General features: G+C 36.8%; 1 protein-coding gene across 2 annotated transcripts in view; it reads right to left on the reverse strand.

Moving 5' to 3' along the window:
• stol (voltage-dependent calcium channel subunit stolid) overlaps positions 1 to 12,757 on the reverse strand; it is a 483,866-nt gene that overhangs the window by 185,924 nt on the left and 285,185 nt on the right. For both annotated transcript variants that reach the window (XM_081742355.1, XM_081742354.1), the window contains exon 4: positions 9,411 to 9,633. In XM_081742355.1, the coding sequence (XP_081598481.1) occupies positions 9,411 to 9,633 (223 nt within the window). The remainder of the gene's footprint in view (positions 1 to 9,410; positions 9,634 to 12,757) is intronic.

Genomic DNA, 12,757 nt, shown 5'->3' on the forward strand with positions numbered 1-12,757 from the left:
GGAAAGGAGTATGATAGGACAAATTGGATAGGGTAAAAGTTAAAAGATATGAAGTGTAAGTCCATTTGGTGGCATTGAGGGTGTCGAGTTGGAGGAAGGGATAGTAAGATATATGAGTAACTTAGAAAGCTTGATGGAAGAAGGAAAAAAGGAGAGAGAGAGAGAGGAGGAGGAGGATGAGGAGGAGGGAGGGAGAGGATGAACAAGTCGCCAGAGAACCCTTCTTAATTTCCAAGGTTTGTTTGAGGAAGGAGTTGAACTGTAAAATCGATGTAGAACCATCATCAATCTAGTGGAATAGAGGGAAGGAAATGCAAAGGCTAGTTTTTGGTTGGAAAAGAAAAAGGAGAGAAGTTTTGTAAAGAGTATAAAGTAAAGGAGGGAGGCAAAAGTGGAAAAGAAAGAAATAGAGAGAACGAATGTCTAGAGGAATGGAAAAGGAAAGAGTGAACAAAGATATTTCTTTGTGTGTGTGTGTGTGTGTGTGTGTGTGTGTGCAGAAGTTGAGAACGACATAGAAAAAAAAACTCGAGAAACAGAAAGCAAGGAAACAGAAAAAGTAAATCACAGCAAAAGGGGTTTCACGATCTGAGTTTAAAGCCATTTAAAATAAGGATAAAGAAATATAAGATTTCTGTCTGAGTGCATGAGCGAAAAAATAAAAGATGCAATGCCAAGCAAAAATTTTGCATGTTGCTAACTTGTGATACGAAGAAAAATCCTAAAGAAACCATAAGCAATACGACTCCCATATTTCAGGATTAAAAGAACCAAGACACTCTCTGAAGATTTAGATTTTATTAAAAGTTATGAGCTTGCTCCTTTCTGAAATATCAGAATTAATTAAATAATACGTCAATGTCTACCAAGAGCTACGTCACTATTGATAATTAGGGTTTGTTGAGTGACAGAGACTAGATTATTGATAATCAGTTGAGTATCGATGACTAATAAGACCCTTGTTTTTACATATCGCACAAATGACATTAACTTACGTTTTGGAGGAAGAAAACCGGGACAATTAGAGTACCGTACAATTTCTTTGGCACAGGTAGACAGATTATGTAAGAATGTAAGGTATGTGGGATTGTCCCGGCTCAATCGGGACATCTTGGAGCGCTAAGTATGACGACATGTACAAATGCTTTATACACTAGTGTAGTGTAAGAAAAAAGTACTCTTAACTAACAGGCTTAATATTGGACTAGTGGAAAGAAGTTGGCTAAGTGTTATATATATGGAGTATTGGAATGTACGGTTCAGAGACTTGGACACTACGGAAGTTAGAGAAGAAATATTTAGAGAGCTTCTAAATGTGATGTTGGAGGAAGATGGAGCAGATAAAATTGACAGAGAGAGTAACAAACAGTGGCGGATCCAGGATATGATCAAGGGAGGGGCTAAACCATAGTTTGCAGCTTTATCCAGTGTAAAGCAGGATTGAAGCCCATTTTATTTCGTGTATACCTGATCTTCAAGGGGGGCTATAGCCCCTATAGTCCCCCCTTGGATCCGCGTCTGGTAACAAATGAAGATGTTTAAAACGGATAGGAGAGAAGAAGATGCTTTTAGCCAGCACCCTTCAAGGAAGGCCAATTGGATTGGACACATCTTCCGAAGAACTTGTCTTCTTCATACCGCCATAGAAGGAGAGATGGAAGGAAAGCAAAAAATAGGAAGAAGAGAAACGCAAGTAATCGATGAATTAAAAAATAGAAGAAAATAACTGAAGATCGAGAAATGGAAGAAACATTTCCAGGTCCAAAACTTAAAAAAAAAAAAAAAACTCCCATGGCTCCAGAGTTTTGATGCACCCAGTATATACAAAGAACAAGTATATAGTTCATTTATAGATGCTAATCTATATTTAGTTCCATTAAGGAAAAGTGATTTTCTTTTACTATCTATATATATATAATATGAAAGACGAGGATTATTAATTACAGAAGAAGAAGAAGAAGAAGAAGAAGAAAAAGAAGAAGAAGAAACCTTAGTTATGAAAAGTAGCAGAGATCGGATCTGGAAATGACACTACCGCATCCAGACGTCACTGATCGATGTTCTCCAAAACCCACTTGGTTATACTAACAAACGTTTAAGCCCGCATCAGCTGTATGGGTTGCTTTCATTGGGATCTTTCGTATTCTCTTTCTGCACAAGAAGTGTTTTCGATTAAAATGAAAAGGTTTAAAAATATATATATATATATATAGAAAGTATTAATAGAACAGTTATGAAGTTTTCGTCAGAGAATACAACAGCGGATGGGTGTAACTTAGACAAGTGTAAAAAAAAAAGTCCAAATTTTAGGAGAGTACTAGTACTGTTAAAATTTGAATAATAGATTCCCCGAAAATTCTTTATTCGAATAATTTTTCGATAATTATTGGGGTGATAAATAACGAAAATAACGGATAACTAATAATTATTTAATCACTATTGGGATAATGAATAAAGAAAACAATGGATAACAAGTAATTGTTCGAACGAATAATTGTTCCAATAATTAAAGTGGCCAGAACTTTTACTTTCCAAAACGGGACGCATAAGAATCGGTGACGAGTGGTATATATATATATATATATATCTTACTTCCACATTGCATTTTGGGACTCAGCAGTGTTTTCAATTTGCAAAGTATACTGTACAAGTAAGAATGATAACACAGCGTTTGTAACTTAAGTACAACCCAACAATACTTAAGTACAACAATACTGCTTGAACACTCACAATTCCGACTCAATTTCCGCCTGAAGCGCAGAACACTCAATTCCCATTTGAACATTCAGAAGTTCCAGACACAGCTGAACCTTCCCAATGAGTGTTCGTACGGAAGAGTGTAGAATTTGCATTGACCATTTATGTTTTAAATAATAATTACTTGACACCTAGGTCATTTTTGCTTAAAGACGGGATATTTAGGAGTCTCGTTTGAGAATCAGACAAAAACGGAACAACGGTGGAAGAAAGGGACTGTCCCGGCTGAAACGGGACGTCTGGTCACCTTGCCAATAATGAATAGTTATTCGATAATTATTGAGATAATGAATAACGAAAATATCGGGTAATGAATAATTACTCGAAGAATTGGTCGAATAATGGATAATTATTCGATAATTATTGGGATAGTGAATAACGAAAATAACATAACGAATAACGGATAACGAATGAAAAATAAGAAAACAAAAAAGTAGTTAATGTCGTGGCTTAATAACCAAAAGATTCTTGGTTCGAAACTTAAATCCGAAGTCTGTGATATTTTTAATTTCTCATTCTCCAAATGTTAATATCTTTCTTTCTCTCTCTCTGCACAATTATCTGATGCTTCAAAAAGAGTTATCCACTTTAATTCAAGATATGTGATGTTCGTAGATTCGATTGTGAAACTTTGATTCTTATGTTGCACTAAGTCACAATTTTCCTCAGAATATGAATGCTTTCCAATCTTTAGTTTCTCCAATTCTAAGCTTGCATACGTGAATATATCCCTCTCTGTTCCCATATTTGACTCTCTCTCTCTCTCCAAGCTTTCTCTCTCTCAATGTCGTCCGCCACGAACTCACATAACATGGGATCAAACATCCGACTCTTGAAACCAGATGTTAGCCTTTACCAATGGTCATCGTGACTCCCTTTAGGTTTTTTTTTTTTTTTTTTTTTTTTTTTTTTTTTTTTTTTTTTTAGTAAGATGCGGTTATGCACTTTTAAATAGGAAACATGGTCACAAAATCAGTAAAACAATCACTTTCGTCCTAGGAATTTCGATCCCTTAAGATGCTTCTCGCAGTAGGAGACCAATTACAGAAAAGTTTATGATATTATGGCAAAAGTTAAGCAAGACCGGGATGTAAACAGTCATTTCAACGCCATTGATCTGAACATTCATCACTAGTGTTAAATCATTCGGAGAAAGTGAACTGGAAAGTGCTCTTAGCCGTTTTATTGCATGCAACCAGCCTTACTTTGCTGAATTTCTGGTTGCAGTGTATTTTAGGATATGTTTTTATGCAGGAATTGTTTTTTGTTAAATAATTAGTTATTACTTTTTAAATTTTTTGTGTGTATAAACTTTTCTTGTTAATAGTTCATTAGATTGGTGAAAATCGTACCGAAATATAACTAACGGTTCTCAAATATACAAGCATACATGCATACAGGTCAAATTGAAAACCTCCTTTCTTTAAAAAGGAAAATAATCAGTTTTAGTGGAATTTCTTTCCAGATCATGTTAATAGATGTCAAGTGACTATGACTGTATCAAACTCCGTCAAAAGGTAAACCAGTAACTATTTCCTGTCTTTTATTAACTTATGTCGTAAAAAAGCAGAAACAAACGCTGGGGATGGGTCCTGGGGGGTCCGGACTTCCAAAATCCCGACTTTTCTGTAAGTTTAGCCTAATTTTAAAGATGATTTTACAAATTTTCATATAATTTATCCTCATACTGAACCCACAGAAAAGCTTTAGACCCCTCTCGAAATGAAGTTCTGGTTACGTGCCTGGTTCAGAGAATACCAATCGGTTTTCCTAGAAATAATAGTTTTATAGTACCTAATTTACTGTATTTTAAATTTTCCTGAGTGAGGTTTTCACTTATTCACACGAGGCAAATACCGGGATGGTACCTAACATAAGGTCCCAGACCGCTTCCTTTCCTTTCCTTTCCTCGGATAATGTGATCTCCGATGGACGCCATCCTTCATATGTGACGCTCTAAATGGCCATAGATGCTGAAAGACCAGAAATCTAATTTATAATCCTAATCCAATGAACATATAGGTTATCGCGTTATTTCTCATTCTAATAACGAAATATTTCAGTTGGGATCATCTGGTGTTCAAGATGGACACCAGATGGTGCTATCAATAGGGTAGACTTGATTTGTACTATTTACTTCTCTTTTAATTCTCTGTAATATAGTAATAGGCTTTTATAAGGACTGAATGAAAATCAGGTTTAAAAGGGTTAAAACAAAGTAATCTTATTTTAAATGTTGTCGTGCATTGAAGACATTCTTACCTTCTCTAAAACTTTGATTGAATAGAAAAGGAAACGAAGAAAATTACAAATTCCGTCTTCTTTGGTATTATTTAAAAACTTTGGTTTGATGAATATAGGTAGGGAGCCTTACTTTCTCTCTTTCTAAAATGTTCGTGAATTTGGCGTTTTTGCTTGAAATTTGGAGAAAGTAAGATATCTTTATAAATGTATAAATTTAAGAGTTAGTTTTCTCTCTATTTTTTCTCTGTCTCTCTCTCGTTCCTAGCTTTCCAAACTTTCTAAGTCACATGAATTTCTTCTTTTTTTAAAACTTTTTAGAAATCCCTGTTGATTTGTGTTTTATTCAAAAAAATATAAGAAAGAAGTGAAATTTTTAATTTGGCTTCTCACAAACGCGCCGTTTTAGATTAAATGACACAGAAGATTAATGTAAATGAATAATTACGAAAGAATTGATAATATTAAAATGTGTGGTAGGACACGGGAGAACCTAGAGAAAAAGCCGGGACACGATATTGTCTACCACAAAGTCTCGTAGCCTGGCAGGGGTAAAAGTGGATTTGAAAAGGTAAAGGGAGGCATGACGTCACGCTATTCCCCGGGAGATATCTTTGTCCATTGTAATTTTTAGGAGGTGGACGGATGTCAAAGATATTTTTTGGAAGTGGTGGAATGATATCCCCCGCGTTCCGCCTCACTTTTACTTCTGCCTGGGTCCAACCAGGGATCCAGCCATAGTAAACCCATTATTTATTCTTAATTTTTATTATATATTTTTTACTTCGTTGTAAAGTTACGCTTTCCTTTTCAAAAGAAGGAACTGGTATTATGTACGTATGTACTCATGCCGTACACAAGACTTTCATCAACAGAAGGTTCAAGTATCCATGATTATATCAGGAGCAGGATCAAGCATCCAAAATCATATCTCTTCAGAACACCAGCGATGTTTGTATTCACACATTAATATGATAAATACACTAGATTATCGTTAATCAAGCCATATCTTGCAAAGAAGTTGGCTAGATTAGCGAAAGTACTGGATGATTGACACTGTCTGAAATTGAATTTACCATATACAGCACGATACTTTATTAAAAGTTATGTACATTATCACAGAAAATATAGAGAAAACTTAATGCTTAAGATTGTATTAGGATTATCACTCACTATGAAACATGTTGCACATTTTCAGTTGTAGCAATGAAGATCCTCGACGGCAGCATGCATGATCACATAATCACTTTCCAAGCAATAATAAACGGAAGCCACAATAGTAATGTATGTAATTTTTCTCAGCTATAGTATAAACTTCGACATCTGTGTAGTATTATTAGTGATGATATGAAGTGTGAATGTGAAATGAAAGCAAGGATAGGAATGGCGAAAAAAGCCTTTAGGAGGAAGAAAAGTCTGTTTTGTGGGACTTTGAATAAAGGGTTAAGAAAAAGACTTATAAAATGCTTCGTGTGGAGTGTTGTACTGTATCGGGCGGAAACGTGGACATTACGTAAAAATGATTAAAAACGACTGGAAGCCTTCGAAATGTGGGCGTGGAGAAGAATGGAAAGAATTAGTTGGGTCGAGCGGAAAACGAATGAGAGAGTGTTGAAAATGGTGGGGGAGAGAATAACACTTTTAGATATTGTTAAGAAGAGGAAGAGAAACTGGTTGGGACATTGCCTAAGAAGAAATTGTATCATGAGGGACGTCTTAGAGGGTATTTTGGCGGGAAAGAGAGGGAGGGGGTGAAGGAGACTACAACTGATGGATGATATAACAACAGAAATATCGTACGTGAAGACGAAGAGGTTAGCGGAGGACCGTGGAGTATGGAAGCTTCTCAGCTGCTGCAAGCGACCTGCCAATAAGGGGAGAATACCTATGATCATGATGATAGTATAAACAAATGCAAACTTCGATAGATTGTTGCAACATTATGCGCCAGACGCCAGATGTCGGGACCGGATTACTGAGAGGATGGACTACTGAGGGCTGGATTGGCGAGCGTCTAGTGTATTCATTTTTAAGCATAACATATTGTAGGAACAGGAGTTAAAACCCAGTAACTTCCTTTAGGTATGACATTGGTATGTACTGTATACACACAATATATATTCATTTAACATAAAAACTTAGAAAATCATTCAAATGTTGTAGTTTCCTGTGATTAAATTGCGTTAAAAATATACACAGATTTTTTTAAAATCTTAGAAACTAAATTATAGTTCGAATTCCGTACAATATATGAGTAACGAAAGAAGGAAAAAAGAATATCATCGTAATCTTTATCATTGATATTCTGCCATTATTGGCAGATCAGTTACCCAGACTGAGAATTTTGAATCACAATCTTCAGCTAACCTCTTCGGCTTTACATAGGAATTTTCCATTAATACCGCCAATCTGTAGTCTCTTTCACATTCTTCCTATTTTTCCTTTCTCTGTACCTTCTTAGTACGCCTTCCTCATGATACAATCCCTTCCCAGCTAATATCCCAACGAATTTCTCTTCCTATTTTCACTAATTACATCTAAAATTGTTTGTTTTCTCCCTCTACTATTTTTTAACACCTTATCATTCATTTTTCGTTTGACCCAGCTAATTCTCTCCATTCTTCTCCATACTTATATTTTTGAAAGCCTCCAGTCGATTTTCGTCGTGTTATTGTTACATAGTTTACAATGCTTCACACGAAACATTTCGTGAGTGTTTTTCTTAAGTTTATTCACGGATCTACAAAATATCTGTTTCTAAATTTCCCGTTCACCCTTCCTATTCTTGCATTTATTTCACGTTCGCTGTACTTCATGTCCTCACTAATATTATAACCAAAGTTCCCCCAAAAATGACATCTGTTACAGTTTTCTCGCCTCTGTACCGACTGTTTTGTTCCGATCACGGTGCTTTTCTCTTGCTCTTCTAGATCAGTTTATTTTCATTCCATATTCTTTGCAGCTCTTCCTCAAGATTTCTAATATCTTATTAATTTTCTTTCAAGATTCCTAAAGAAGCGCCGTTATCATCTGTAACCCGTTGTACACCTAATTATTCTACCCGGTATCGAAACACTGTCGTCATTAGGCAAGCCAGTTTTTACTATTTCTTCATCTAGATACTTATGAAAATAAAATTGGCGAGAGATATCTCACAAGGAACCGGGAGGGGGAGATGAGAACTGATGGAATGTGATGGCACCCGTTACACCAATATGATTCTACAAAAATTCTTTAAGAGTGGATACCTAGCTGAATGCCCTGAACGGTTTGTAACTCCCAAGGAATTCGCCTTCGATTTTGATGGTGCGAACATTTGTGATTACTGTGCCGCGTAATTTATCATTCGGTGTTCATGGTGCAAGTTAATGGTTAGTTTTGAACATTGCGTGAATATCGATGATATCCATTTTGTGAAGTGTAATACATACATCCCATAGAAGGTTGATCTCTGTACCTCTCGGACACGTATTTTCTGTCGCCCTCCTGATGCACATGGTAAGTCATTACACTGAGAGAAATGCATACTCCAGTCGGCATGTAAATGCTGTTTTTACCAGGTTACGCGCGTCACCTCATTAAGTAATGTTGTTTCATCCGTAGTACTGTCTACACCACCGTCCAGCGAAAATTTTGTATTGTAGGACCACCATTTCAAATCTAGAATTAACGCCATACCCATTCCGACGGTGGTAACTTACGTATATAATGTTGTTACCACCTTCCTACGATTGTTCCCTCCTGCTTCTTTCTAAATCTGTGACTCCCTACCTTACGAGAGTAATAGTTTTCAACACGAAACCAATCATGTGAATAAAATTATCCAATCACAGCGAGTCTAGTTCGACGCCGAACTCCAGACTTGGCATGGTGTTCCCACTTGCTGTACTTTTATACATGAAATTACATTACTTAAGGAGTGCACCCGCGTAAATACGATGTATCCACACGGAAATCCTAGTCCTTTTTTTCTCAGTGTAGCAGCTAATATTTTTCCTGTCATCATTGTTCGCACTATACTTTCAAATGAGCCTTGCTAGAGATTGCACTTGCACTCAAGGGGTTCCTTGCCAGTACAACTTCCATTCTTATAAGAAACTGAACATTTTACTATAAGTTCCTTTGTTATTTTTGATATTCTCTATAAATCAGCAATGATTCAAAACTTTCGGGACACCCTGTAGAATATTTGGAGCAAAATCCTTGATCCTTACAATAGTAATTGTCACAAAGTGAAATGTTACTTTTCCCTCAATCGATTCCCACGAATTTTATTGTCATCAAGGAGTAATTTCTGAAACTTTCGTGAACTAGTTTATGTAACAGAGATCCAGTTAAAACCTAAAGAAATCCTAGAAACAAATAAAGTGACTTGTTCTGTTGTGGTTAAGACAAGATTAAAACTGACTTACCTGAGTCTTTAGTATCCGGTGGCAGGAGGACGGAGCTGAAGCTGGTGTTGACCGGGAGGTTGTCGAAATGACTGTTCGGGGTGAGAGTAACTTCCTGGTAATCCTTCAGGAGCTTCCCGTCTGACGCGTACTCGTTCAATCGCCTCGAGTTGTAATAGTTCACCGAAAGTTTCTCGTCGAACTTATGCGATAGAGCTGCTTGTTCCGCGGAATCCATTATTCGCTGCAAAGAGAAATTAAAACAAATAATGTAGTTATTGAAAGAAATACGTCATTTTTTATACATAATATGCAGTGCTCTTTCTCTAGAAAAATAGTGCCTGTACTAACCATAGCTGTGATGATAAGAGTCAAAATTAAAGCGTAAAAAATTGTTATGTGCTGCCATCTATTGATTGCGTATACTCTTGTTCCAGTCGTCAAAACGATTTAAATTGAAATATTAATTTCGTAAATACATCAATGTCATAAGTATTCTGTCATTATTGGTAGATCATTTGCTGCAACTGAGGAGTTTCCATGTTCCACAGTCTTCACCTAACCTCTTCGTCTTTACGTACGATTTTCTATTGTGATACCATTTATCAATTGTAGCCTCTCTCGCTCTTTTTTCCTGCCACCATACCCCTGGTGACACAGTTCCTTCTTAGCCAATGTCCCAACCAGTTTCTCTTCCTCTTTTAATAGTAAGTATCTAATATTGTTCTTTTCTTTCTCACCATTTTTAACACCCTTTTATTCAGTAAGTGTCCTTGGGCTATCTGCAAGGTGAAAATATTGACACCCGGCATTTCGAATGCAGATATTACATGCATCTTCAGGGATTCTGATGAAGAGGCTGGGAATATATCAGCATTGACAATGCAGAGCACATGAGCTCGTCCTTCGTAAAGAGAAACGCTGGTATCTTTACCGTAAAAGAGAAACCAGAAGTAGCTCAAGTGGTAGAGCGTTGGCTTCGCATTTGGGAGGTCGTAGGTTTGATTCCCGCTGCCGACCATCCTAACTGGGGTTTTCCAGGGTTTCCCTCAGTTCTACCAGGCAAGTGCCGGGTTGGTACCTACTAAACAGGCCCTGGCCGATGTCTTCCCAAATCCTTTCCATTGTTGTTGTTGTTGTTGTTAGATATTCAGTGCAAAATGGCCTCTGAGCTGTATCTGGTGGTTGTTAAATAAATAAATAAATAAAGCAACATATTCATGAGATCTCATAGTGTCCCAGGAGATGCACGTTCACAGTTGAAACTATAAGGATGATGATAATATCCATGACATTCCCCTTGGATTTCAATAAAATGTACCTTAACGGGACAATGGGCGTCCAGAGGTCAACCTTTGTGATTTTCTCAGACAGAGTTCAAAATGCACCATCATAGGAAACCCGTATGAAGTCTCGTTTCCAGGACATAATCGTTTCCATACCTCCACAAGATGTACACGGAACGCCTGTTGGGAAAACTGGATATCCTGGGGACATCCCAGTATCGTAGACTAACATCCTTGAACGTCCAAGGATGTTTTTGTGCTATGTGGGGTACCACATAAAGCAGGTACGCGGGACGTTCTTTGGACTTCCCACAGACACATACTTGTCCTAGGACATTCGGGTTAGCAGCAGAAATTTTAAGGGTAATGAAAATATCCATGGAATTTTAATGAGATATGCCTGTCATGGGAAAAGATTTTGAAGCCCAAAAATTCTTTTGCGATTATCCTACAAAGAACCCAGAAATGTCCCACAGGAAATTATTAAATAAACTTAAGATCGAATCTATCATACGAGGTGTAGATAATTAAATCGAAAGAAATAGACCCTGCCGATTTTTGGTATAGGTTGTAAACCGGCTAAGAAGTGCCGAATTGAAGGGTAAATTATTAAATCGACTAGGATCGTCTCTGCCGATTTGAAGTGTACATTGTAAAAAAAACAAATAAGGTCGACAATAGACAAATACGAAAAGATTATGCCAAAAACGAAAAAAATGCGATTGTTTCATTATCAACGTAATTAATTTTTAGTTAAATGTAATTGAAATTCGTACGTATATAGAGCAGAGCGAGAATTTATACAATATTTAGAATAACCATACTGCCGTAGATGTTAATACAGTACGAGAAACGTTCTAGTGTATTACATCTATAACAGTATGGTTATTCTACTATTACTGCCTACCCTCATTCAGTCATGGAACTGACAACCTTTTGTTCGAACGACCCACAAAGAATCATTGTTCTCGCGTCTCTTCTCTCCTTCTCACACTGCCTCCCCTCCTCCCCTTTTATACCATTGTGTTCCCCATAATGTGATATACCACCAACTAAATTGCTCAAATTCAACCCTTGCTATATGCAAATGCTTCCCAAGAATATGCTAGCTATTAAATACAGTGTGCTTTCGACTGAAAAGGGAGGTGATGGTATGTACACTGTTTCAATTACGAAATGTCCGCCATATTGTTGGGAAATGTGAAATCCTATCTAAGCACTGAAAACTGATATTTGATTTACTAGGTAGTAACAAAATGTGCATTAGTATAATACACTACATTGTCTATCTACTTAGACACAGTAATAAAAAAGTAGTAGTGTCATGTGTACACCACGTGAAGGAGTTTGGTTCCTATGGTTCCAATTAATATTGAAATCGAAAGGGGTAGTAGATTTCTACCACTTCCGGCTGCAGTAAATGTACTAGAGTGGAGACGAAATATATCCTTGGAAGGCTTAATTGATTGCAGAAAAACATTTCTCGCTATTGTTACTGTTTTTACTCTCTTAACGATCAACGTTAAAACCGGAAGTGGATGTTTGCTGCCACTTCTCGCACACTTCAAGAAAACTTGATACATGGCGGAGGAGAGGGGGCGGAATTTTTAGATGAAATGAGGCTGCCGTGGAACATTATTTGACAAAGAACGTGCTCTGCTCAAGAGTATTATATAATGGCAATTTAATTTATCTTAGTCCTGGGAAGAGATGAATGTGATTATAAACTACGGGGAGCTAATAAAGGAATTTCGGGAGAAGGCACTCGCCTGTAGAGAAACTAAGCATGCCATTTTAAGGACTAATTCATGCTTATCACAACAAGCTAATAAAATTCCTGTTCGGTTGAGAACTGTTCGAGAGATTCAATTTGAAAGTTTATATAAATAAATGAGTATATGCACATTTAAACGCATTAAGTACAGCATTATTGACAGACGAATTGAAATCTTCGGAGATAACAGAGAAAATTGTTTTGCAGTAACTAACGGGTTTGTTAGTTCAAATTAGTAATTATACTGTTCACAATAATGATAGGTTAGAGATGAAAATTGATCACTGTTGTTCTTCTCTTCTATGAAG

Source organism: Thermobia domestica, chromosome 16, assembly GCF_964235325.1.
Source record: "Thermobia domestica chromosome 16, izTheDome1.hap1.1, whole genome shotgun sequence".
NCBI lineage: Eukaryota > Metazoa > Arthropoda > Insecta > Zygentoma > Lepismatidae > Thermobia > Thermobia domestica.